Source organism: Crocuta crocuta, unplaced genomic scaffold, assembly GCF_008692635.1.
Source record: "Crocuta crocuta isolate KB4526 unplaced genomic scaffold, BGI_CrCroc_1.0 scaffold16, whole genome shotgun sequence".
In the NCBI taxonomy this organism is placed as follows: Eukaryota; Metazoa; Chordata; class Mammalia; order Carnivora; family Hyaenidae; genus Crocuta; species Crocuta crocuta.
Genome location: NW_027531893.1, coordinates 14408618 through 14435923, shown reverse-complemented (window position 1 = coordinate 14435923; position 27306 = coordinate 14408618). Strand labels below are relative to the sequence as shown.

The following is a 27306-nucleotide window of genomic DNA, read 5'->3' as shown; positions in this document are numbered from 1 at the left end:
TCCCAAGGCCCTGGGTCCTCTCTTCTCAGACTAGCTCTGGACTCCTAAGAACGAGGCCCATCTACATTGTCCAGTATGGTCGCCACCAGCCACATGGGGCGATGCAAATATAAGTTTAATGAAGTCTGATAAAATTAAGAATTCATTTCCTGACCGTCACCAGCCCCATTTCATTCGCGTGTGGCTAGCGGTCACCACACTGGACAGTGCAGACATAGAACATGTCTGTCATTGCATTGTCATTGACATTTGATGCCCTGGAATGGGATGTAGCCACGCCAACCTGTGCAGCTCGTGGACAGAAATAGCCTCAGGACTGGCCAGAGAGATCTTGTTAAATCTGAGTCAGAATATGTCATTCTGCTGCTCAAAACCCCTCATGGCTCCCACTTTCTCGACTGAAAGCCAAAGTCCTCAACATGGCACACCGATCCTGTGTGGCCCGGCCTGTTTCTTCCCATGATCTCTTACCTCATCACTCTCCTCTCTGCTGACTCTCCTTCAGCCATGCTGGCCTCCCTTCTGTGCCTGAACTGAGTGGACACGGTCCTGTCTCTGGACCTTTGCACTTGCCCTTCTCGCTCCCTTGGATGCTCCTCTCCCCAGTAGCCATGTGGCTCTTCCCCTCACCCTCCACCTCCTGCAGGCTTTGCTCCAATCCATCCCTGCTTTATTTTTCTCCATACAGTCAGCATCTGAAAAATACCGCTCTTTTTTTCATAACCTGAGCCGAAGTTGGACACTTAACCGAGTGAGCTACCCAGTTGCCCTTGAAATATATTGTTCTTAACTTGCTTACTGTTGGTCTCCTCTGGCTAGAATGTAAGCCCCATAAAGGGAAGGGGATTTGTGTGTCATATTCAAGCCTATGTCCCAGTCTTAGAACAGTGCTGAGACAGCTATGGCTGGCATATAGCAGTTGCTCAGTAAATGTGTTTGAATGACTGAGGGAATGAATGAATGATGGATGGATGGGCAGGTGGGTGGCCTTTCCAGGAGTAGGACAGTGATGAGACCCTGGCCTTGGAGCACTTGGTGATGTCATAGCAGCTTCCACTAGGTCCCCTGGACTGTGAGCCCTTAGGCTAGGGTTAGGGTTTGGGTTTGGGTAAGGGTCAGGGTCAGGGTCAGGGTTGGGTTTAGGTTCAGAGTCAGGGTGAGGGTCAGGGTTAACTGTGAGAATAAATTACCTGGGTGTCCCACTTCCTGTTAACATTCAAAATAAAAACCTTGTCAAAGAACGTTAGTTGAGGAGGCCCTCGAATTTCTGCCATCAGTGTCTATATTGCCTTATTGGTAATATCAAACCAGATGTACACAAGCCATTTGGTCATTTCTTGATAAATGATAGAAAAGCATGCTTCCAATAGGGCTCATTTGTGTGAAGTGCTTTAAATAGGAATAATACAATATTTGGTGAACATTTCAATCATTATTTTCTGCCAGCTTATTTTTTCTCCTTAAAATTTTTTTTTCATGTGTGGAAAAAAAATATCCATATAGAAAAGAATAATGTTTGGGGCACCTGAGTGGCTCAGTTGGTCAAGCGCCTGACTTCGGTTCAGGTCATGATCTCATGGTTCAAGCCCTGCATCGGGCTCTTTGCTGACAGCTAGCTCAGAGCCTGGAGCCTGCTTCAGATTCTGTATCTTCCTTTCTCTCTGACCCTCCCCTTCTCATGCTATGTCTCTCTTTATCTCTCTCTCTCTCAGAAATAAAAAACATTAAAAAAAGAAAAGAATAATGTTCAGTGCTTAAATTTCTTAAATCTTTTCCTTACTCTTTAGTGTTCCTGCTTTGCTGGTGTTCTAAAACATGCTTTGGCCTGTCTGGTTGGTGAGCCAACATTGCCTGTATCTGAAACATCAAATTCATTCATTCATTCTTTTATTCATTCATTCAGTCAATCAGCAGGTGTTTATTGAGCGTCCACCATGTGTCAGGTTCTGTGCTAGACCCTGGGGACTCGGCCATGGAGGAGAGAGATGGGGTCCCTGACTTTATGGAGGTTATATAGTCTTACTGGGGGACAGTCAGAGACTGTCAGGGACAGTCAGGACAGACAGGCAGTCAGAGACTAGGTGCAACTAAACAGTGAAGGGGATAGAGTTAGGGGTGAGGGGTGCCTAGGTGGCTCAGTCAGTTAAGCATCTGACTTGGCTCAGATCATGATCTCAGGGTTCTTGAGTTCAAGCCCCACGTCAGGCTCTGTGCTGACAGCTCAGAGCCTGGAGCCTTCTGCAGATTCCCTCTCTACCTCTCTTTCTGCCCCTCCCCTACTCATGCACACTCTTTCTCTCAAAATAAATAAATAAACTTTAAAATAATTTAAAAAAGAATTAGGGATGAGTACAATGGGGTGGGCACTTAGGAGATACGGTTGGAGGAGTGAGGCAGGTAGCCACTCTGCAAACCTTCCCCCCCTCCAGAGTCCCTGCCTCAGAGTCTCATGCGGAGAGGGGCGGAGAGGGTCTCCATGCAGTTAGTCAAACAGAAGTCATTCTCCCTGCAGCTGGCGAGAGGCCTGGACCAGATGACCCAGAAAGTCCCTTCTTGGCTGGAGTTTCCACGATTCTGTGAGTGGGTAGAAAAACCCTGAAGTGAACCCAGCACCAAATAAGGTTGGGCTGGATTCTTGGCAAGCATGAGAAGGAGACCGGTGGTGGTTTGAGTGCCATTTAATCATGGTTGGCCTGTGCCCACTTCCTGACAGTGTTCATGCTGATGGGTAGGATTTCATGGCCTGTGGAAGGGGCTGCTGAGAAACTTAGGGCCGAAGGATGCTGTCCAGGTGTGCTTGCCTCTGCGTGTTCATTCATTCCGTCTGTCCTTCAGATGGAGGGCTGTCGCTCAGCAAAACACTGCCCTGAGTCTCAGAGAGACTAGCTTTGCCCTTAACCTGGAAGAATACCAGATAACAGAGAAAGTACTGAATGGCTGTCCCTGCCTCCACATTCTCTATAATTACCCAGTCATCCTCCCACCTAAATAATAATCTCTTAAATGTCGAAATCCAGCTCTAATGGGCAAAAGTTTCTAGACATTTCTAGATGGAGGCACCCCAGTGTCTCAACTATGCTCCTGCCTCCCATGCAAATAAGTGTCCAACTGGCAGCCCACACACTGACCACAGGAATTAATTGGCTGTGCTGACAATAATTGTCAGCTGGACCAGTTCAAGAGACCATCGGACAATAAGTATGAGACGTTCTTACTCTCTAAGGATGAGAAAAGCAAGGGAGATGATGCAGCCTGTCTTTCTAAGAAGGTAAAACCAGGAGTCTGTCTCGACAGCAACGGCTTGGGCAAGCTGCCGTTCCCTTGTTGAAAAGCCAGGGCAGTGACGCCTTCTCCCTCGCCTACCGCTGCAGGTTGGCGTGAGAAACCAGGTGATGTCATGCTCTGACAAACGTGTGGTCGAATGAAAATGGGAGGAGGTGGATCATAGTGCTGAACATAAAGAGGCCTGTGTTCAAAGAGTTACTTGTGATTTTTTGTTTTCTTGATTTGAAGATGAAGCACTTCCCAAGAATGTCTGAAAAGTCTTTCCTCTTCCATAATGGCCATTTGAAAATAGAGTTTTCCACCAGGGACTGTTGTTATGAAATATGAATCTGAGTATGTGGAAGAACAATTAAATAAGTTATATTTTAGTGTTTCTGAAGCACTTTCTTAAAATTTTTTTAATGTTTATTTTTGAGAGAGAGACACAGAGACAGAGAGAGAGACAGAGCATGAGCGGGGGAGGGACAGAGAGAGGGGGAGACTCAGAATCCAAAGCAGGCTCCAGGCACCGAGCTGTCAGGAGAGAGCCTGATGCTGGGCTCACACTCGCAAACTGCGAGATCAAGACCCGAACTGAAGTCGGACGCTTAACCGACTGAGCCACCCAGGTGCCCCATGGAACACTTTCAAATCGATGGCCCATTGAATCGTTTCATGATGAAGCCTACAGCTTTAGCATTTGGCAAGCCTATGATAGATTCCTAATTCCAAAACTTACTGTGTGAGTGGGCAAGGCACTTAACCTCTCCAAACCTCAGTTTCTTCGTCTGTAAAAGGGGATGATTCTATTCAAAGAGTAGTTCAGAATATTTAACGTGTTGATGCATGCTGAGTACCTCAAATAGCCTGGCACAAGGTAAGTGCTCCGCAAATCCTAGCTAGTATCACTTGTGTTGTTTGTAACCTCATCCTCATGATCACACTGAGGTCCGTAGTATTACATACCCGACTCCTGAGAAGAGAAACATGTGACTCAGAGACAGTCATTGTCTTGCCTGGGGTGCCCTGGCTGGTGGGTGACAAGCCAACCCAGGCTCTAGCTCCAGCCCGTGGTCCCTGACCCCACAGTTGCTGAATATTCAGTTGGTTGGTACTGCTTCATATTCTGAGACCTTTGTTTGTGATTACTAAGAGCTCTTTGTTGGTGGCCAGAAGGAGTGGCCTCCAGCCAGGGCTTGGACCCTTTAGCCTCCTGGCCCCCTCCCCCGCCACCCGCCACACCCCCCACATTTGCTTTAGGAGCCGCTGTTACTAATAGAAGTGTGTCATTTCCTCAGGGTGTGCTGGAGCAAGGAAATGCAAGGTTGAGTGAGATTCGCAGGCTTGCACTTGGCAACAGGCAGGGCTCCAGGCGCGTGTCTGTGTGTCATCGGCAGTGGGACAGCTGTGCCGTTGTGTCTGAACGTGCTCGTCGGAGAGGCAAACATTACAAATCTGAACCGTCAGACTCCAACTCAGACAACCAGGCCTTGGCTGGTTTCCCCCTCCCCAGCACCCCTTTCTCTTAGCAGCTGTAAGTACAGTTTACGGAGCCCACTGTGGCCGGGCGCCAAGCCGAGTGTCTCTCCCTAGGCAATCGCCTTTAATGCGCTGAAGCCGGCCTCTGCGGTGGGTCCCATCCTTAGCTCCGCAGCCTCCAGAGTGATCCTCTAAAATGTGGTCACATCGTGACACCCTTCAGCTCTGAGCCCTCAGTGGCTTCCCTTCTGTTACCTCCGAGGGGCATACCCGGCCCACGGAGTCTGACTCGGTGTGGCCCCAGCCACGTCTCTGACCTCCACTTTTCCATGCTCCCCGTCCCAGTTACCTATTGTTGCGAACAGACTACTCTGAACGTGACGGCTTAGGCCGTTTTCTGGTTTCTGCTGATTCTGTGCATCAGGAAATCAGCAGGGCGTGGAAGAGATGGTTTGCTCGGCCGCGTGTCATGTCTGTTGGGTCTGGAGCATCCAGATAGCCCCTTCCTGCCCCTGGCAGTGCTAAAAGCGAGGGTGACCCAAGGGCTGGGGGTCGGCCACAGCAGCTGGGGTCAGAGCCAGGGTCTCTGGTTCTCACTGTCCACTGGTTCCTCGTTTCTCTTCCTTGGACACCTGGGGCCTCTACCCCTCCATGTGACTGTGCCAGCCGCACATCCCAACTTCCTACACGACAGCCTCGGCGTCCCAAGAGCACCCAGGTGGAAGCTTCTAGGCCCTTCAAGGATTGGGGCTGCAACTGGCAGAGAAACACTTGTGTTGTGACCTTTGGTTAAAGCAAGTCACAGATCCAGTCCTGATTCAAGGGGAGGGGACCACAGAGGGGCTGGTGTGGTTCATCAGCGGTCAGAACTACAGAACCTTTCAGTGCCTGTTTGTTCACTCTTCTCCAGCCACACCAGCTTCCGCTTCTGTGCTCCTCCTCAAGCGTGCGGTACACACCCCTGCCTCCTGCCTCGGGGCCTTTGCATTTGCTGTTTCCCTGCCCTTGGATTCCCTTCCCCAAATATATACAGGGCTCAGGCTGCGTATTCAGCCTCAGCTTCAATGCTACTTTAATACGGAGATCATACCCTACCTGCCTTATGGGAAACAGTGCCTTCCTTCTGCATATCACCTGTCTCCTTAGCCCACTCTGGTTCCGTTTTTGTACTTTTCACCTCCTGGTATATTTATCACCTACTTACTGTCTAATCTTGCCCTGTCCTCCTCTCAGAATATAAGTGCCATGTGAGTAGGACATTTGCTTTGTTCATGGCAGTATCGCTGGCTCTAGATCTGACACATGGTAGCTATATTTGGTGAATGAAAATTTGAGATGAGAGTAAAGTTCAGAGAGGTTAAGTACTATTCCCAATGACACACACACTAATATTCAACAGAGCTAGGATTCAAACCCAGGCAGTTTGGCATCTAACATTAAGCCTTAGAAGTTTTGCTGCCAATAGGGGTAATTGCTTAGGTTATTATGGCTGTTTCCTATTTCCTCTCCCTGTTTCCTGTCTCTTCTCAAGGTGGTCTTCACACAACTAAAATTGCATCAGGCATAAAACCCATCTTGAAGGTGGTATCTCACCTTCGACAGAAGGCCCTCCCTTCTTAGACTGTTGCCTGGGCACAGCAAAACTTGGCCTCCAGCTGTAGCCTAATGTGGTAGAGTGAATAATAGATTTTTGTATGTGAGTGTGTAATTCTGAATTTAATTTCTCCATCTTAAGAACTTTTTTCATATTGAAGTATAGTTGACATACAAAGATATATTCATTTTATTTTTTTAACATTTTATTTTTTATTTTTTAATGTTTTTTGTTTTGTGTGGTTTTTTTGTTTGTTTGCTTTGTTTTTGAGAGAGAGAGAGAAATAGTGTGAGTTAGAATGGGAGGGTCAGAGAGAGAAGGAGATACAGAATCCGAAGACAGGCTCCAGTCTCTGAGCTGTCAGCACAGAGCCCGACGTCAGGTTGGAACTCATGAACTGTAAGATCATGACCTGAGCCGAAGTCGGATGCTTAACTGACTGAGCCACCCAGGCGCTCCAAGGTTATATTCGTTTTAAAACATAGTGAGCGGAGGGGTGCCTGGGTGGCTTGGTTGGTTAAGCGTCCGACTTTCACTTAGGTCATGATGTCGCGGTTCGTGGGTTTGAGCCCCGCGTCGGGCTCTGTGCTGACTGCCAGCTCAGAGCCTGGAGCCTATTTCGGAGTCTGTATCTCCCTCTCTCTGACCCTCCCCTGCTCACACTGTCTCTCTCTCTCTCTCTCCTAGACATAAATAAAAATATTAAAAAAAAAAACCATAGTGAGTGGATAATTCGATAGATTACACGGTGCTCATATAAATGTAGTTATACCATCTGTCACCATACAATGTTAATACAATATTATTGACTAGATTCCCTAGGTTGTTCTCTTCATCTCCATGATTTACATACTTTAGAACTAGAAGTTTGTATTTCCTTTTTTTAAATTTATTTTTTAAATTTACATCCAAGTTATTTAGCGCATCCTCCCTCCTACAACGCCTCCAACAACCCTCTGTTTGTTCTCCATATTTAAGAGTCTCTTATGTTTTGTCCCCCTCCCTGTTTTTATATTATATTTGCTTCCCTCCCCTTATGTTCATCTGTTTTGTATCCTAAAGTCCTCATATGAGTGAAGTCATATCCGTGTAGTTGCAAATGGCAAGATTTCATTCTTTTTTGAATACCACATCTTCTCTATCCATTCATTCATAAATGGACATTTGGGCCCTTTCTATACTTTGGCTATTGTTGATAGCGCTGCTGTAAACATTGGGGTGCATGTGCCCCTTGAAAACAGCATACCTGTGTCCCTCGGATACATAGCTAGTAGTGTGATTGTTGGGTCATAGGGTAGTTCTATTTTTAATTTTTTGAAGAACCTCCAGACTGTTTTCCAGAGTGGCTTCACCAGTTTGCATTCCCACCAGCAGTGCAAAAGAGATCTCTTTCTCTGCATCCTCGCCAACATCTGTTGTTGCCTGAGTTGTTAATGTTAGCCATTCTGACCAGTGTGAGGTGTGGTTTTGATTTGTATTTCGCTGAGGATGAGTGATGTTGAGCATTTTTTCATGTGTTGGTTGGCCATCTGGATGTTTTCTTTGGAGAAGTGTCTATTCATGTCTTTTGCCCATTTCTTCACTGAATTGTTTGTTTTTTGGGTGTTGAGTTTGATAAGTTCTTTCTAGATTTGGGATACTAACCCTTTATCTGATATGTCTTTTGCAAATACCTTTTTCCATTCCATCGGTTGCCTTTTAGTTTTGCCAATTGTTTCCTTCACTGTGCAGAAGCTTTTTATTTTGATGAGGTCCCAGTAGTTCACTTTTGCTTTTGTTACGTTGCCTCTGGAGACCTGTTGAGTAAGAAGTTTCTGCAGCTGAGGTCACAGGGTTTTTGCCTGCTTTCTCCTCTAGGATTTTGATGGCTCCCTGTCTTATATTTAGGTCTTTCATCCATTTTTTTAAAAAAAATTTTAATCTCGATTTATTTTTGAGAGAGAGAGAGACAGAATGTGAGCCGAGGAGGGGCAGAGAGAGAGGGGGAGACACAGATCCAAAGCAGGCTTCAGGTTCTGAGCTAGCTGTCAGCCCAGAGCCTGACACAGGGCTCGAACTTACAAACCATGAGATCATGACCTGAGCCGAAGTTGGACACATAACCGACTGAGCCACCCAGGTACCCCTCTTTCATCCATTTTGAGTTTATTTTTGTGTATGGTATAAGAAAGTGGTCCAGTTTCATTTTTCTGCATGTCGCTGTCCAGTTTTCCCAGCACCACTTGCTAAAGAGACTGTCTTTATCCCATTGGATATTCTTTCCTGTTTTGTCAAAGATTAGTTGGCCATATGTTTGTGGGTCCATTTCTGGGTTCTCTATTCTGTTCCATTGATCTGAGTGTCTGTTTCTGTGCCAGCAAATAATAGATTTTTGAGTCAGGCAGACCTGGTTCCATTTCCAGTGCCCCCCCTCATTAGGCTAAGCATGGGCAAATTAAGAATGTCATCCATCCATTCATCCACCCATCCGTCCAATGAGTATTTATTGAATTTCTCTCTGAGTCAGGGACAGTGCTAGGTTCTGGGGTGCAGTGGTGAAGACATCATCACAGCTCCTGCCCTCTGAGAACTTCCAGTCCACTGGAAGGGATAGATGTACTCACATAGTCACGCAAATAAATTTATTTGCAAATATTATGTATGTATTTTCAAATTCTGATCAGTGCTATGAGGGACTTAGTGTGTGTGTGAGTGTGTGTGTGTGGAGGGGGGTGGAATGGCATCTGTAATAGTGCAGGGGGCAGGAGCAGTTCCCTAATTAAGTGACATTTGAGTAGGAGCTAATAGGATAAATAGTTGTGGTAAGTTCATTCCAGGCAGAAGGAACAGCATATGCAAAGGTTCTGAGGAGGAGGGAGCAAGGCCCATCTTAGCATCTGAAAGATCCTTAAAAATGTGTGGTCGGAGGGCACAGAGCCTGAGGAACTGGAGACACAAGCAGGATCCAACCAGGCAGGGCTTTGAGGGGCCTGGGCGTGTGGTTGAGGAACCTGTCAACTTTATTTTCTCATCTGTAAAATGGGAATGGTAATAGCACCTCCCTCAGATGTGTGAGCAGCTGTGGCCAGCTGGGTGACAGTGGGGTGTAGCTCGTCTGGGATGTCTCAGCTGGGCTGATCATCCCCCACTGCAATGGTCTCATCCTCTAGCGGGTTAATGTGCACTTGTTCACAAGGCAGCAGCTGGGGGCCAGAGAGCAGCAGAAGCCAGCAGGGCTTAGAGAGTGGCACAGCATCGCTTCCACTGCCTTCTCTTGGCCTGAGCAGATCACAAGGCCAGCCCACATTCATGAGTGCATGTGAAGCTCTCCACACGGTTCCTGGCGCACAGGAAATGCTCTGTGAATGCAATTATTATTGCCGATGCTACTGATGTTATCACCATGCATTGCACTTGCGTAGCGCTTTATGCTTTTCAAAGTTTTGTCCAATGCATCATTATAGCTTACCCCGCGTGAAGATAGTTGGGGCAAATTATACCAGCCCCATTCGGCAAATGTGGAAGGGTTCAGAAAACTACCTCAGATCACACATTTAGCTGGTGGCTGCAGCCAAACTCTAGAACTCCGATACCACAAAAGCTACCGCATATTTGCACACACATCTGCTGAAAGTGAACCCATTGGCTGATGATGGTGTCGTCCTCCCGAGGACCATCCTAGTAAACAGAATAATTAAGATACAAATGTGTTTTGTGTGTGGCACAGGCTAGTGACCATCTGCTAGGTTTGGGTATGGCCCCTGAGACTCTCCTCTCAAGTTCTGTGTTTTTGGCTCCCAGGCTCAGTGGAGTCAATGATGATTCTCTTTTTTCTTGCTCAGAGAACCTCTCTTTGGATTCCAGTTGCTTTTCCTCTCCACCTGTGAACTTCCTTCAAGAATTGCCAAGCTATCGGTCCATTGCACGCAAGAGGACGACCATTCCTAACCGAGAAAAACAAAGTGGCACTTTGCTGAAGCCGACAGACTCTCACAGCTCCCAGCTGCAGGGAGGAATCGCCGAAAACCTCAATAGCCAATCGATTCGGAAGTATGCACTGAACATCTCTGAGAAGCGGAGGCTAAGGTTCGTTCAGTAGCCATGCGGAAGGCATTTGATGCATGTTTTGGGCAGGGGTGTATTGGATGCATGGAATGCATTTCCTGAAGAGTTCATGTGAGTAGAAATGTATTACTTAAGGTAAGCCACACTGCAGGGACAAAGTTACCCAAAACATGTAATAGCACATGTATTAGAAATTTATTTCCTTTAGAAAAATGTTTTATTTATTTTTGAGAGAGCACAAGAAGCGGGGGGGAGGGGGCGCACATGGGCATGAGGACAGAGGATCAAAAACAGGCTCCACACTGACAGCAGCGAGCCCGATGCGGGGCTCGAACTCACAGACGGTGAGGTCATGACCTGAGCTGCTGAGCTGAAGTCGGACGCTCAACTGACTGAGTCATCCAGGCGCCCCTAGAAGTTTATTTCTTGTTCACATAAAAGTCCTGGGTTCAGATCAAGGGGGAACTTTGTAGTCATTCGGGGACCCATGCTCCCTCCCTCTTGTGGCTCTGCAAACCCCTGAGGCCTCATTGTCTGTAGTTACTCCTCCCTGTTTCCACTCCCCCGAGCCCTTGCCAACCACTGATCTACTCTGTGTCTTTAGATTTGCCATTCTGGACATGTCATATAAATGGAATCATACAATACCTGGCTGCTTTCACTTAGCGTCATGTTTTCAAGGTTGATCCAAGTTGTGGTGTGTCTCAGTATGCCATTCCTTTTATTTTTTTTTTTAAGTTTATTTGCTTATTTTGAGGGAGAGAGAGCGAGCATGCATGCATGCTCATGAGCCTGGGAGAGGGGCAGAGAAAGAGGGAGAGAGAGAATCCCAATCAGTCTCTGCACTGTCATGCAAGGCTTAATCTCACCAACTGTGAGATCATGACCTGATCTGAAATCGAGAGGCAGATGCTTAACCAATTGAGCCACCCAGGTGCCCCAGTATTCCAGTCCTTATTTTTTTTATTTATAAGACTAGGTTTTTTAAAAAATGTTTACTTCTTTTTGAGAGAGAGAATGAGAAGGGGAGTGGTAGAGATAGCAGGGGACAGAGGATCTGAAGCAGGCTCTGCGCGGACAGCAGAGAACCAGATGCGGGGCTTGGACTTAGGAGCCGAGCCATGAGATCAGAACCACCCGAGCTAAAGTCAGATGCTTAACCAACGGAGCCACCCGGGCGCTCCCCTTTTTAAAAAAGTTTTTTAATATTTATTTATTTTGAGAGAGAGAGTGCGCGCACTAGCAGGGTAGGGACAGAGACACAAGGAGAGAGAGACTCCTAAGCAGGCACCATAGTCAATACAGAGCCAGATGCAGGGCTCTAGCTCACAAACTGAAAGATTATGACCTGCGCTGAAACCAAGAGTCAGACGCTTAAGCAACTGAGCCACCAGGCGCCACAGTGTGCCATTCCTTTCTATGGTTGAATGTTACTTCATTGTATGGATATGTCTCATTTTGTTTGTGCATTCATCCGTTGGTGGACATTTGGGTTGTTTCCACCTTTTGGCTCTTGTGAATAGTGCTGCTATGAACATTTATTTCCAAGTTTTTCTTTGAGACCCTGTTGTCCGTTCTTTTGGGACCTCCACCTAGGAGTGGAATTGCTGAGTCATATCAGAACTCTGTGTTTAACATTTTGAGGAATATCCAGTCTGTTTTCAGTAGCGGCCACACCATTTTACATTTCCACCAACTGTGTATGAGGGCTCTGGGGTTTCCACATCCTGTCAACTGGGGTTTTATTTGATGCTGAGGCTTGATGACATTGTCATGACTTTCATTTACTTACTTATTCAGAGAGAGAGAGAGAGAGAGAGAACGTGCAGGAGTGCACAGGGAGGGGCAGAGAGAGGGAGAGAGAATCCCAAGCAGGCTCCATGCCTTCAGTGCTAAGACTGAGGCAGTGCTCGATCCCACAAACCATGAGATCATGACCTGAGCCAAAGTGAAGAGTTAGACGGTTAACAGACTAAGCCATCCAGGCACCCCCATCATGACTATTTTTTTTAATGCAGGAACATTCAGGAGACCCAGATGAAGTATTTATCTGAGTGGGACCAGTGGAAACGGTATAGCAGCAAGTCTTGGAAGAGGTTCATAGGGAAGGCTCGCGAGATGGCAACCCACCTGGAGCTGTGGCGGAAGGACATTCGCAGCATAGAAGGTACCACGCCCCACACTCTGCACATGTGCCCCTCGGGGACTTCGCGGGGGTGGAAGTCTCCCGTCCCGGGTGGGCGGGGGGGGAGGGCCAGAAAGTACAGCTTCGTTTCTCTAACCTGTAGAAGAAATTTAGCACTTAGTTCTGTGAGGAGTGGGAGCTACAGACCAGTGAGAATTAGCAGAACCTGTGTCTTCGTCACCGGGAAAATCAGATATTTATTTTCCTGTCCCTTCCGGCAGTACGTGTCTTGGAACACCGTTTGTGCTCGTCACTACTTTGAATTCATAGCAGTTAACCTGCAAGGTCTGCCACTAGATCCTGTTATTTAATGTGCTAGTAAAGATGCTCCTATATTATTCTAGCACACATTTGGTTTTTAATATTATAACCATAGGTCTATTTGTATTAGGAGCATTTAAAACACTATTCTGAGATAGGGTTTGTTAGGTTTCACCGGACTGCCAAAGCTGCCCCTGGCCCTGAAAATACCGAGGATCCCTCCATCCCCATATGGGGGAGAGTTGGGCTGCAGGATTCCAGCAGTCACCTCTGGTTGTTCTAACAAGATACCATAGACAGGGTGGCCTGAGCGACAGGATTTATTTTCTTATAGTCTGGAGACTGGAAATTCAAGACCAGGCTGCCTTCTCACTGTGTCTTTACATGACCTCATCTTCGTGCCCTCTTAAGGGACAGAGAGAAAGAGAGAGAGAGAGAGAGCGCGCTCACGCTTCAGTTATGATGCCTCTTCTTGGAAGGGCACCAATCCCATCATTGAGCCCCACTCCTGGACTTCATCTAAACCTAATCATCTCCCAAAGACTCCACCTTGAAATACCATCATATCAGGGCTTAGGGATTCAACATATGAATTTGGGGGTAGGAGGGAGACACGATTCAGTCCATAGCAAGTATACAAAAAACTGCAATTTTTGCAAATTGTGCCAGAATATAAAATTAGGAAAGAACATTTCAACATTTGGGTGACATAGCAGAGCCAGGGAGAAAATACCTCTTAGAGTTACATAACCATAAAGCAGAAAGTTGATTTACAGACAACTCCTCAAATCTGCTAAAGTGGGAATTTTGTCAAGTCTGTAGGGAATGAGTGGAAGAAATGCGGTCATTTTTACTATTTTAAGGCCTATAAAATATACTGTTGGTAATTTATTCAATAAAGTGCCTTTTTAAATTGTTTTATTGGGAGAAGGTAAGTGGAATCACAAGGGACTTCATAGGCTCACTTAAAACTTAACCATCGAAAGGGTGCCTGAGTGGCTCAGTTGGTTGAGTCTGACTTCGGCTCAGGTCATGATCTCATGGCTCACGGGTTCAAGTCCCACATTGGACCCTGTGCTGACAACTCAGAGCCTAGAGCCTGCTTCCAACTCTGTGTCTCCTCTCTGTCTGCTCCTCCCCTCTCTCTCCTTCAAAAATAAACAAACATTAAAAACAAGCAAACTTAACCATCTGGCTGTACTTTTTCTGAGATCCAAGCATAGCCATGTTTGGAGCAAAATAATAAAAGCTAATCCCAACTGAGCCTTTATTATCCACTAGGCATTGTGTTAAACATTTCATTCATATTAGCTTAGTTAATCCTCACAAGAACCTTTCATATAGGTATTTATCATTTACATGACTCAAATGGGTTAAAATACTTGGCCGACTTCATTCAGCTAGGATGAGGCAGACCCAGGATTTGAAGGATTCGATCCAGGCGGTCAAGCTTCCATGCCCAGCTTCCTTTCTGATTTAGTGGTGGCCTTTCTGGAAGTTTTCATTCAGAAAGGGGTTTGTGAGAATCCAGAAATGAATTCATACAGTCACGGTCAGTTACAAAAGCACCTACTGCAATTCACTGGGGAAAGGGTAGCCTTTTTAGTAAGTGGTGCTGAGTCAATTAGGAAAGACATTGAATCCTACCACACACCATTGTCAAGATGGAGTGTAGATTTACAGGTGAAAGAAGGAAAGCCTTAAAGCCAACAGCAGAAGAACAAAATGTTTCTTCCTCCCTCCCCCACCAAGACCCCTCTAACCAGCTTTCTGGCTGATTGGATCTACCGCAGGTAGTGCGTGTGGTTGGTGCTCCTGATTGGTGATGTCTGGATTTCTTTGTTCCAGGGAAGTTTGGCACTGGGATTCAGTCCTATTTCTCCTTCTTGCGGTTTCTGGTGTTGCTGAACTTGGTGATCTTTCTGATCATCTTTATGCTGGTTTTGCTTCCAGTCTTGCTCACCAAATACAACATCACCAATAGCACGTTTGTGCTTATTCCGTCCAAAGACACAGGTGAGTCTAAGACCTAGTTTGCTGTGAGAATGTCCTTGTCACACTTTACCTATCTACCATGCTTCCTTTTCTGGGAATCTTTATATTCTAAGTTGTGGGTGCCTGTATTAGGCGGAGCTGGGCTATGCTTCAGAAACAAATGATTCTATGACTCTCAGCACCTGGTAACCCCAAAGGTTCTTTCTCACTCACAGTACGTGTCCATCACTGTTTGGCAGTGGTTTCACTCTGTGTTGTCTTCACTCTGGAGCCCAGGCTGATGGAGCAGCCTCTGTGTGGACCACTGACGGTCACTTTGTCCAAGGGAAAGAGAGCCATGGCAAACGTGCTGGCTTCTAAAGCGTCTGCCCGGACATGACTCCTGTGACTTCCGCCACATTTCATTACCCAAAGCAAGTCACTTGGCCGCTCTTGATTTCAGCAAGGCCTCTGGGAGGAGCACTGTGGGCTAGGAGAGTGGAATAATTAGCAAGCATGATACAACGTACTTTAGTAACTGTATTTTGAGACTTTTATCTCTGATAATGGTGACACTCAGTTTCCGCCAGTCACGTGCCAGACGTTATGGCAAGTGCCGGACCCGTGTTTCCTTACTGAATGCTTAATTGAAGTCACATCATTCGGGCATTCTGTTTATTCTAATGTGGAGGGTTTCTGTCATTCCACAGACATTTATCAGTTCCTCTCTTGGTACCGAGCTCTGTGCTACGGGCCAGAAGTCGGGCGAGCTGAGTCAGTGCCTGACTTACGTTAGAACTGTAAAATGGCAGAACTGGAATTAGCTTTGGAGAAACTGGTTCAACTCCGTTTTCTTTTTTCTTTTTTTTTAGTAGGCTTCATACCCAGTGTGGAGCCCAATGCAGGGCCTTAACTCACCACCATGAGTTCCAGACCTGAGCTGAGATCAAGAGACTGTCAACTCTCTTCTTTTAACAAAGGGGAAACTGACGTTCAGAGAAGGGGTGGTAGATTGGGCTCTTTTCCTCAATTTGTCACTCCTCTGTGATTATGACTTTGTAGGGCCCCCCACTGTGGGCAGAGAATACTTTCTGTCCCATTGGTGTTGCAGTTGGCCGTGTGACTTGTTTTGTCCAGAGGAATATTGGCTTGAAATGGTTTATGTGGTTGACTTGTCTATGAGAAGAGTCATGGGGAGAGCATCACCTAGGTAACCATTGCCTCAGCCTGGGCCCCAGAATGCAGTCATACGGCGTAGAGCTGAGCCCAGCTATAAGACTGGAGTCCATCCTGGCTCAGCCTAAATCAGCGAAATGAGCTCAAACGGTAGCTCCACGAATGAGAAAATACATGTTTAGTATGTTCAGTCCCTGAGACTTTAAAGTTATTTGTACAACAGCAAAGCTCACTGATACAGGGAAAGTGAATTAGCTGTTCAAGGATAAGGTAGTGTCTCTCAAATTAGTATTCAAGTAGTTTCTTGGTTATTTGCACATATGTAAATATAGGTTGTTTTAATGAAGCTGCATGTTTATTTATACACATGGAGAGATCTTTTAAAATTGAATGTGCTTACAATGGAATAACAGTTATGTCAATCACATGTTCCAAAACATGTGCAAACATGAACCCCAAAGCACAAAATACCAGTACCGACGAAACACGTGATGTATGTAGACCCACATACAACATGTATAGAAAAAGACACACATCCACCGATGTGTAGGGAGAATAGTGAGAGGTGAAAATGGTGTTGTACTTGGTGCACTGAGGTTTGGATTGCAGACAGAAACCCACGGATTGGCAAACACGTCCACACATAATTATATGCGACATGTCTAAATATATATACATATGCATGCATAGGTACACAAATTATGATGGACAAGTTGTAGAGACTGTAAAACTATTTCCACTGATGTTTTTGTTTTTTCACAGATGTTCAATGCACAGTGTATCCAATAAGTAGTTCTGGACTCATTTACTTTTATAGTTATATCATAGACTTGCTCTCTGGCACTGTAAGTATTTCACATAATTTTGTATTTGGATCCTCAATATACTGAAACTAGGTTAATTTAAATTTCTTTTAATGTTTATTTATTTTTGAGACAGAGAGAGACAGAGTATGAGTGGGGAAGGGGCAGAGAGGAAGGGAGACACAGAATCAGAAGCAAGCTCCAGGCTCTGAGCTGTCAGCACAGAGCCTGATGTGGGGCCCGAACCCACAGACTGTGAGATCATGGCCTGAGCTGAAGTCAGACACTTAAGTGACTGAGCCACCCAGATGTCCCAAAAATTAGGTTAATGTAAAGATCAGGTTCCTGAATGTCTGTGGTGAGCCAAACACAGGAGTTTGACCACATTGGCAAGGATAATGTTCACCCACCTGCTGCTGGATTATACAGGAAATAGGCTTTGTCACTAGTAGCCATTGGCCTTTCCTTAATCCCTGTCACCTTGGTACTGATCTACAGCAAAATGCTGAGAAGTTTCAGTGAAAATAAACCCAGATAGAATATATTTAATTTCTCAGACATTGTAAAACCTTACATTTTGGGGCCTTTGACCGCCTGGATGAAAGCCATGGTTCTTCCTCTCAGAAATTACACACAAAGACATGAGTGTCACACGCATTTGTACATTCCCTGAAATCCAGAGTCTGTTAATCCCAGGTTAACCCGCTACTCTAAAGTGAAACCAATCTCATCCTTGCTATAGTAGTTCCAAAAGGTTTTTAAATCTTCTTTCTTCTTAAAAAATGATTTTTTTGTGCACTTCCATTTGTTTATCCTACTTTTTTCAGGAAATAAGATTGCAGCTATGAAAAATGGCCATCTCTGCTTCCTAGACCAGGATTTCTCAACCTCAGCACGAATGATATTTGAGAGCCAATCCTTCTTTGTTGTGGGGCCTTCCTGTGCACTGTAGGAAGTGTAGCAGTGTCCCTGGCCTCTCTGTACTAGACACCAGTAGCAGCTAAGTTGTGACAATCAAAAATGTTTCCAGACATTGCCAGATGCTTCCTGGGGATAAATTGCCTCTGGTTAGGAACCACTCCTTTAGAGGGGCGCCTGGCTGGTTCAAAATAGAGCCTGTGAGGGGCTCCTGGGTGGCTTAGTCGGTTAAGCGTCCGACTTTCGCTTAGGTCATGATCTCGCAGTTCGTGGGTTCGGGCCCCGCGTCGGGCTCTGTGCTGACTGCCAGCTCAGAGCCTGGAGCCTGTTTCAGTCTGTGACTCCCTCTCTCTCTGACCCTCCCCTGCTCACGCTGTCTCTCTCTCTCTCTCTCTCCTAGAAATAAATAAAACATTTAAAAAAAAACAAAAAAAAACAAAACAAAATAGAGCCTGTGACTCTTGATCTCATGGTCGTGAGTTCCAGCCCCATGTGGGGCATGGAACTTACTTAAAACAAAACAAAAAAACCCATTCCTTTAGATGCTTAAAAAATACAAATATATAAAAAAATCTCTGAAAGTTATGGTCTTCATTTTATTTTATTTTTTTAAGTATGCTCCATGCCCAGCATGGAACCCAACTCAGGGCTTGAACTCACAACCCTGAGATCAAGACTTGGGCTGAGATCAAGAGTTGGACACTTGACCAACTGAGCCACCAAGGTGCCCCTGAAAGTTACTTGTCTTAAAATGCAATGTTATTGACATTCTACTTTACCAAGTGTACAAAGCTTTGAATTTGTCCATTGCACTTGATTTTGAAAAGTGGTTTTTACATCTCTGTGCTTATGTGTTTCTCAGAGCAATTGAGAGGAATTATCAGCTGCGTGTTAAAATGTCCACTATGCAAAAGAAGAAATGGAAGCGATATAAAACATGCAAGGGAGAGAGAAATTCAGTGACTAACCCAAGGTCACTAATGATAACCAAGGTCGCTCCAGTTCTCAGAAGTGTTGTTGCCCCATTTCTGTAAATTACACCCCACAAGAGAAATTTCTTTTCATAGATCTCCACACACCATAATCTTTTTCCTTATAGGAAAAGTATAGGAGACTTAGATGCACTTGATCATAAATGCTTAGCATACTAAATGATATGATATGATAAAAGGAGAGATGGCCAGAGATATTGAACATAGACTTGTCTTTGCTGAAAGCAGTTGAGCTCACGATCAAATCAGAGAAATCATTTTCCAGTCCCACTGGATCTTGGCCCTATAATGTTACATTATTTTGAAGGAATTACAGCCCTGATATCAACCTGGGGCAACAAAAAACCAGGTTTCGTGTAGTTGGGCAGGTTTTTATGGCCTGTGTGCCCAGCCTTCAGAAGAATTAAAGAATTAAAGATAGAGCCTTCTGCTTCTACATTTTTTATTTCTTATAAAAAATTTACTTAAGGGGCACCTGGATGGCTCAGTCACTTCAGCATCTAACTCTTGATTTTGGCTCGAAGCAGACCCATTTGGATTGTCTCTGTCCTTCACTTGCTCACTCTCTCAAAATAAATAAATACATTTAAAAATGCATTGAAATAGTCAATATAAGAATATATGGTTATCATAAAAAATACAGAATTTATAAAGTAAAAGTGAAAGCACCTCTCCCCAGAGGCCACCTAACCTTTAACGGTGGTTCGCAGCCTTCTCAAACTTTCTCATGACCTTCTGGCTCATAGCTTTCTTGACTTTTCTCTCGACCTTACTTCATATGGTCTTACTTTGTATTTTATAACATGGATTTTTCATGGTCTAGACCGTCCCCTACTGCTTCCATATTCCTCCTTTATGAACATCTGTGTACCTTGTATACTATTTCTGCCTTCTTTATATATTTCCTTCCCACTCTCCTTCAATTTTCCTGCTGTCGAAGGAGAAGAGTGAGGTGTTTGGTTATTCCTACCCTAAGTAGTCTGGGACTTTTCTGTGCTGTATTTTCTCATAGGGCACCTTTGGGTTTTTTGTTTGTTTGATTTGGTTTGGTTTTGGTAAGAGCTTTATTGAGAGATAGTTCATGTATCATACAGTTCACTGATTTAAAATGTCCAATTCCATGGTTTTTTAGTGTGCTGTCATCACCAGTCAGCCTTAGAACACTTTCATCACCTCAAAAAGAAATGCTGTACCCTTTAAGTATCACCTACCAATCTTAACCAGCCTTAAGCAACCGTTAATCTACTTTGTCTACAAAAATGCTCATTCCTGACATTTCATATACGTGAAGTCATATAATACATGGCCTTTTGTCTCTGGCTTCTTTCACTTAGAGTGTTTAAAAACACCTATGTTGTGGCATCTATCAGTCTCATTCTTTGTTCCATTGGAACAAGATTCCAATTGTGTAGATTCCATTAATAAGATTCCATTGTGTAGATATACCACTTATTGTTTATCTATTCACAATGGACACTTGGATTGTTTACAACTAGTGATTCCACTCTGAGTAAAATCACTAGGTCAGATGGTAACCCTGTGTTTAACTTGTTGAGGAACTGCCAGACTTTTCCAAAGCAGTGTTTGAGGATTCTGATGGCTTCACATTCTTGTCAACACTTGCTGTTTGCCTGACTTTTTGATTATAGCCCCCCCCAGTTTGCGTGAAAGTGGAATCTCTTTGTGGTTTTGATTTGCATTTCTCTAATGACTAATGATGTTGAGCATCTTTTCATGTGCTTATTGACCGTTGTGTATCCTCTTTGAATAAATGTCTATTTGGATCTTCCTTCCATTTTTAATTGGATTCTTTTTATTGTTGAGTTATAAGAGTTCTTTTTTTAAAAAATTAAAAAAAAAGGGGGGGTTGCCTGGGTGGCTCAGTTGGTTAAGCGTCCTACTTCAGCCCAGGTCATGATCCCACACATTGTGAGTTCGAGCCCCACGTTAGGCTCTGTGCTGACAGCTCAGAGCCTGGGAGCTGCTTCAGATTCCGTGTTTCCCTCTCTCTCTGACCCTCCCCTGCTTGCACTCTATCTCCCAAAAGTAAATAAACATTAAAAAAATTGTTTTAAGTAAAAAAATAGTTTTTTTAAAAAAAGATTTTCTTTTTAAGTAATCTTTATACCCAGTGTGGAACTTGAACTTACAACCCCAAGATCAAGAGTCTCATGCTCCATCAACTGAACCAGCCAGGAACCCCAGGAGTTCTTTATGTATTCTAGATACAAGGGCCTTGTCAGATACTTGATTTACAAGTATTTGCTTCTATTCTCTGGGTTGTCTTTTCACTTTCTTGATAGTATCCTTTGAAGCACAAAAGTTTTTAATTTTGATGAAGTCCAGTTTATTTTTTCTTTAATTGCTTGTGTTTTTGGTGTTATGCTTAAGAATTCATGAACAATTTCAAGGTCATGGAGACTTTATTCCTCTATTTTCTTCTAAGAGTTTTCTAGTTTGGGCTCTTGCATGGAAGTCTTTGATACATAAGTTAATTTTTATATATGGGTAAGGTAGGGGTTCAACTTCTTTCTCTTTCTTTCCTTCTTTCTTCTGGGTTTTTGTTTCTTTGTTTGTTTTGCATTTGCCATCCAGCTGTCTCAGCACCATTTCCTGAAAAAAAACCTGTTCTTTCCCTTTATCAAATATCAATTGACCATAGATATATTTGCCTCAATTATATTCCATTGATCTATATGTCTGTTTTTAAATTAGTAGGACAGTGTCTTGATTAATCTTGTTTTATAGTATGTTTTGAAATATGTGTGGGCCTCTCTATTTTATTATTCTTTTTCAAGATTGTTTTGGCTATTCTGGGCCCCTTATAATTCAATGTGAATTTTAGGATTAGTTGGTAAATTACTACAAAGAAGCCACCAGGCATTCTGATACAGATACGTTGAAACTATAGATCAGTTTGGAGATTGCTATGGATCTCTTGATCCATGAACATGGAATGTTTTCTATTTACTTAGATCTTCTTTAATTTTCTTAAACAATGTTTTGTAGTTTTAAGAATGTATGATTTGCTCTTTATTTTGTTAAATCTCTTCCTAAGTATGTTATTCTTTTTGCACATGGAATTGTTTTCTTAATTTCATTTTCGGATAATACAGTGCTGTATTTTTAATGCTCAGGTTTTATCTGTGCTTTGTTCCTCAAACACTAACCCAACATGCCTTATGATTCTGGGATTGTTCTGGTGTCTGGGAATTCAGGAATGAACAATGACACTGGAATGTGAGTTTCTTGAGGCAGAGACTGGTCTCCTGTTTCCTGCAGTGAATTCGCCAGTCTGACCTCATGCCCTTGGCTTTGTTTCAGGGTTTCTTGGAGGAGACCTGCCTCTTTTATGGACATTACACCATTGATGGGGTGAAATTTCAGAACTTCACCTATGATCTGCCTCTAGCTTATTTGTTAAGCACAATTGTCTACCTGTCCCTGAGCCTTCTTTGGATAGTGAAAAGGTAAAATTTATCTCTTCATTGTGTTGTTTTTGCATTACCCTTGATGGCTGGGGTTCTTTGGAGGTCTATGGACTCTGGGAGCCATTTCCCAAAGGATGAGCAGAGTCCAGGAAAAGGATTTGGGAAGAAAGGTCTTTGAGTCTCTTGTAGGCTGGGGAGACCTGGAGGAAATGGAAGCAAACTTTGGAAGCTGGAGCAGCAGCCTGGGGTTCTGCAGTCAATCATTATTAGACACATTGGCCAGCGCCATAATGTAACCTTACCTTTGATCTGGTGTGGATGGTAATCAGGTCTTTATTGGGTTGCAAGTGTTAGAAATCCTACTCTGACTAACTGGGGTAAAGGGGAACTGATGGGCTCAGAGAAACAAGGAAGGGAGGGGAAGGGGAAGAATATAGATATGTCTTCCAAACAACCGAAAGCAAGGGCTCCTTCGTCTCGGATTCTCCTGGTGGCAGCTTCCTTACATGGACTCTCAAAGTCACAGGTTCAGAAATCCTTTCGAAGAGACTTATTGGCTCTGCTTCATTCAGGTACCCAAACCTGACCGACCCTTCAACTAAGGCCAGCAGGTCAAGGTCATAGGAGAACCTCGCATTTTCTCTGGTAGACAAGTGGTTCGGTGGGAGATGCCAATTCCCAAGACATGAATAGCAAGGAATATTAATTACTTTAATTACTAACAAACAACTGTCCTAAAAAGTACCAACAGCCCAAACAATAGAAGTTGTGTATCTTTCTTACGTGAAGTTCTGAATAAGGACACAGGTTACTGTGGTTGGACTCCTCAGTCATTCTGGGACTCAAGTTTACCAAAGTTCAGCCATTTTCAGCATTTGGTTGGAAGGGCAGGAAGGGAAAACAAACATGCAGGAATATCACATGGGAGGTGTTTATGGGCTAAGCCTGAAGGTGATGCACATCGCTCACATTCCATTAGTCATAGACCATAGCTAACTGCAGGGGAGGCTGGGAAATGTCCCTGGCTGGCAGCTGCTTTCTAGCACTAACATTATCCTATAGGGGAACTACAAGTTTTTGATGGACAGCTTGCTCTCTCTGCCCCAACGATGTTGGTTGGCAGGCAGGGTCATGGGTGGGCGCCTCTCTTACCCTCTGCACTGTCTATATGAGAGCATAGGTGCTGTAAGCCATGGGGCTATGAGGCGCCTTATCACAGGCCTAGAAGGGACTGGGGTGTTGAGTACTGAGTGTGCTCTCCATGGAGACTAGGAAAAAGCCCCAGAGCCTAGCTGGGCACTCACATCCTGAGTTGGTACCCATGAAATGAAAATCAAGTGCTGTGTGTCCATCACCCACTCAAACGGGCAGCCTACGGATACAAAAAAGCAGTGGCTCGTTTCAAGAGCAGAGAGATGCATGGTAAAAAAAAATGTGAGTTGATTGGACTCTGTGATTATGGCAGGGACAGATCCAAGTTTTAGGGGCCCGCAGTTTAGACAGTTTGGAGGGGCCCTCTGCAAGATGAAGAACACAAAAATGTCTTGTGTAAAGCTTGAAAAAATAAAAACAAAAGGACCATATGAACACATTGCTGGAGGTGCTTGGCTCCTTCCAAGGCCCTGGGAGAAGAAAAAAGCTTCATTAGCCAAATAGTGACGACTCCGCCTCCAGACCTTGCTCATGCTCCTCACCTCAGGGCTCTGATTACTTCCTGGGGAAGACTGAAGGGAGGTCTGGGTGTAATGTCACAGGGAAAGCCTATCCCGGGAGGAGGAAGTGCTATTAGCAGCAAAGAGCATGGACTTTGGGGTCCAGAGACCAAGGTTCAAATGCCACTTCACGTCTGTGAGCCTCATTTTCTTCACCTGTGAAATGTGCAGGCCCGGAAGGGTTGTGGGAAGATTAACTGAAACAAGGCAGGTAAAGGGCTTAGTACTGGGCCTGGCACCTTCCAGACACTTAGTGAATTAAAATTACCATCGTCGTCACCATCAAATTAGCCCCTGTTCTTACCCTAACTCTCTGGATCTAGGGAAATAATTTTACCCATCTCTGTGTCTGCTTTCTCATCTGTCAAATGTAGTTTTGGTCTAAATCAGAGGTTTTCAACTGGGATAGGACCTTAGAATCCCCATGGAGCTTTCTGAAATAACATATTTCTGGGCCCCACGTGGGATCTACTGAATTGGAAATTTCAGGGTATGAAGCCTCCTGGGAGTCAGCATTTTAGAAGAGCACCCCAGGTGGTTCTGATATAAAATTTTTGCTGTGACCTTTTGACAGAATGACTGATCACTGTAATTTTCTTACACTCCTGCTGTATTCACAACGCACTAGCAAATCCTAAAAATATCCCGTTTCGTCTACACAGTGTGTGGCATTTGATGTTTTTGTATCATCAAAGGCTGGGGTATATTTTTTCCAGGAAGGCATTTGAATGAATTAGAATTATGAAGTGTGCAACCAAGTGGCATCTGACCTAAACAGATGCTCACTAAATATTTGGCTATTTTACCATTTAAGTCACTTATATGTTCATTTATCTATCAACTGGATAGTGGTCATATTATGGTCCATTTATATTCCAGATATAAAAATGACCAAACAGCCAGGGGACTTGCCCTCAAGGAATTTAAAATTTAGTCAGGTTAGGGGACCTGGGTGTCACATTTGGTTAAGCATCCGACTTTGGCTTAGGTCACCATCTCACGGTTTGTGAGTTCAAGCCCCACATTGGGCTCTCTGCTGTCAGCACAGAGCTCACTTCAGATCCTCTGTCTCCCTCTCTCTCTGCCCCTCCCTCACTCACACTCTCTTTCTCTCCCCCTCTCAAAAAATAAACATTAAGGGGTGCCTGCGTGGCTCAGTCGGTTAAGTGCTGATTTCGGCTCAGGTCACGATCTCTCAGTTCATGGGTTCGAGTCCCGCATCGGGCTCTGTGCTGACAGCTAGCTCAGAGCCTGGAGCCTGTTTCAGATTCTGTTAACTCCCTCTCTCTCTGACCCTCCCCTGCTCATGCTGTCTCTCTCTCTCAGAAATAAAAATTAAAAAAAAAAAAATTAAAAAAATAAACATTAAAATGTTTTTTAATTGAGTCAGGTTAAGGGGCTGCAAGATGATTGCAGATTAGGGTCATTGCTGTGAAGAAAATACACTAATGTGAAGTGGGGGTCACAACTTTAGATGGGGCGGTGAGGAACCTTTGGAAGGGATATTGGAGCTGAAACCTGAATGATGCGAAAGGAGCAGCCATGGAGGCAGGGGAAGAACTGCCCCAGGAGTGGGTAGAGGGTCTGTAAGTACAAAGGCCCTGGGGCCGGAGAAGTTTTTGTGTTTCTAGAAAGGAAACAAAGCACTGGTCGTTAGAGCAGAATAGCCATACTGGCGGCCAGGTGCAGGATCTCTAGGCTGTGTTGACGAGTTTAGATTGGATTCCAGCTGTCAGAGAAGCCACTGGGCAGATGAAGTGATTTTCAACAAGCCACCTGGTTAGCTGCCATGCATGTTTAGAAGGGTCCAAAATGTGTCAATGTCACAGTGAGTGGAGAGTGCAGCCATGTGTCCCCCCCTTTTTTTTTATTGTAAACTAAGCCAATCTCTGGCCTGTATGATGTTGTTCTTCTAAGAGGGGGAATTGTGTTTTGGGGTCAGGTCAGTGGAAGGATTCAAAATCAACCTGATCCGGAGCGAGGAGCACTTCCAGAGTTACTGCAACAAGATCTTTGCCGGCTGGGACTTCTGCATCACCAGCCGCAGCATGGCGGACCTCAGGCACAGCAGCCTGCGGTATGAGCTCCGGGTGAGTGTGCCCTCACCGCCAAAGTCGTGCCTTGGAAAGTGGTGGGGAGGGGGGTGGCGGTGCAGCTTGCAGAGGAGCTGGGTCGGGGCCAGGCTGTCTCCAGTGCTCAGCAAGTTTCCCCAGTGTCGGTGTCAAGAGCTTTCCACAGAGGGGGTGCCTGGGGGGCTCACTTGGTTAAGCATCCAACTTTGGTGCAGAGCCTGCTTGGGATTCTCTCTCTCCCTCTCTCTCTGCCCCTTTCCCACTTGTGCTCTCTCCCAAAATTAATAAACTTAAAAAAAAAAAAAAAAGAGCTTTCTGCAGAGACCACCTTCTCCTAAGCGTGGGGCTGATGGACTGGGGATTGGAGGAGATGAGAGGCACTAGGGTAGGTGGGAGGGGAGGGTGTCTTCCCTCGTTCCCTCACCACCTCATGCTGCTGTTTTTCCACCTGATGAGAACCTGTCATCATCACTTATACCAGGAGAAACAACTAAGACAGGATGCCGTGATGATAAGGTGGAGTGGTGAGAATACAAAAAGGTACAAGCGAATTTCCAGATTCATAAGGGGAGAAGAGGAACAGATAGTATTTTGACCAAACCCACCAAAAAAAGGAGGAAGGGGCGCCTGGGTGGCTCAGTGGGTTAAGTTTCCAACTTCAGCTCAGGTCATGATCTCATGGTTCATGAGTTTGAGCCCCAAGTCGGTCTCTGTGCTGACGGCTTGGAGCCTAGAGCCTGCTTGGGATTTTGTGTCTCCCTCTCTCTCTGCCTCTCCCCTGCTACTGCTCTGTCTCTCTCTCAAAAATGAATAAACGTTAAAAAAAAAAAAAAGGAGGAAGGGAAAATTATACCAAAAGGATAATAAAGTAAGATGGAAGGAATCAAATCAAATGTATTATCTGTTTAAAGGAATGACACAGGGGCATCTGGCTGGCTAAGCGGATTAAGAGTCTGACTTCAGCTGAGGTCGTGATCTCACGGTTCCCAAGTTCAAGTCCCGCATTGGGCTTGTTGCTGTTAGCCTGTCAGCACAGAGCCTGCTTCGGAACCTGAGTCCTTCTCTCTCTCCCTCTGCCCCACTCATGTACCCTCTCTCTGTGTCTCTCAAAAAATAAATAAAACATTTTAAAAATTAAAGGAATGGCACACAGTACATATAAGTAATGTCATACACTTGTGGGGATGAGCACTGAGTGTTATGTGGAAACTAATTTGACAATAAACTATTTGTAAAAAAAAAAAAAGTAATGTCATGAATAGGTTATGCTTCTGTTTTCACATTTATTATGATATCTAACTGTAGCCTTAAATAGGAGGCTTTACCTTGACATAGGTCTTTAGCAGACATGAAAACTAGTTGGGCTTGGTCTGGGAAGATACCTGGGGGGAGATGAATGCT

The 27306-nt window shown here is 44.7% G+C and overlaps 1 protein-coding gene across 4 annotated transcripts in view; it reads left to right on the top strand.

The window, feature by feature from the left end:
* Positions 1–27306, top strand: part of TMC7 (transmembrane channel like 7) — a 53187-nt gene that overhangs the window by 8151 nt on the left and 17730 nt on the right. For 2 of the 4 annotated variants that reach the window (XM_077773291.1, XM_077773290.1), the window contains exons 1-6: positions 10319–10402; positions 12400–12548; positions 14676–14843; positions 16740–16822; positions 22015–22160; positions 25776–25923. In XM_077773291.1, the coding sequence (XP_077629417.1) occupies positions 12419–12548; positions 14676–14843; positions 16740–16822; positions 22015–22160; positions 25776–25923 (675 nt within the window). In that variant the 5' untranslated portion in view covers positions 10319–10402; positions 12400–12418. Of the gene's footprint in view, positions 1–10158; positions 10403–12399; positions 12549–14675; positions 14844–16739; positions 16823–22014; positions 22161–25775; positions 25924–27306 lie in introns of those variants that run through there. The other 2 variants (XM_077773292.1, XM_077773293.1) reach the window with 2 other exon arrangements.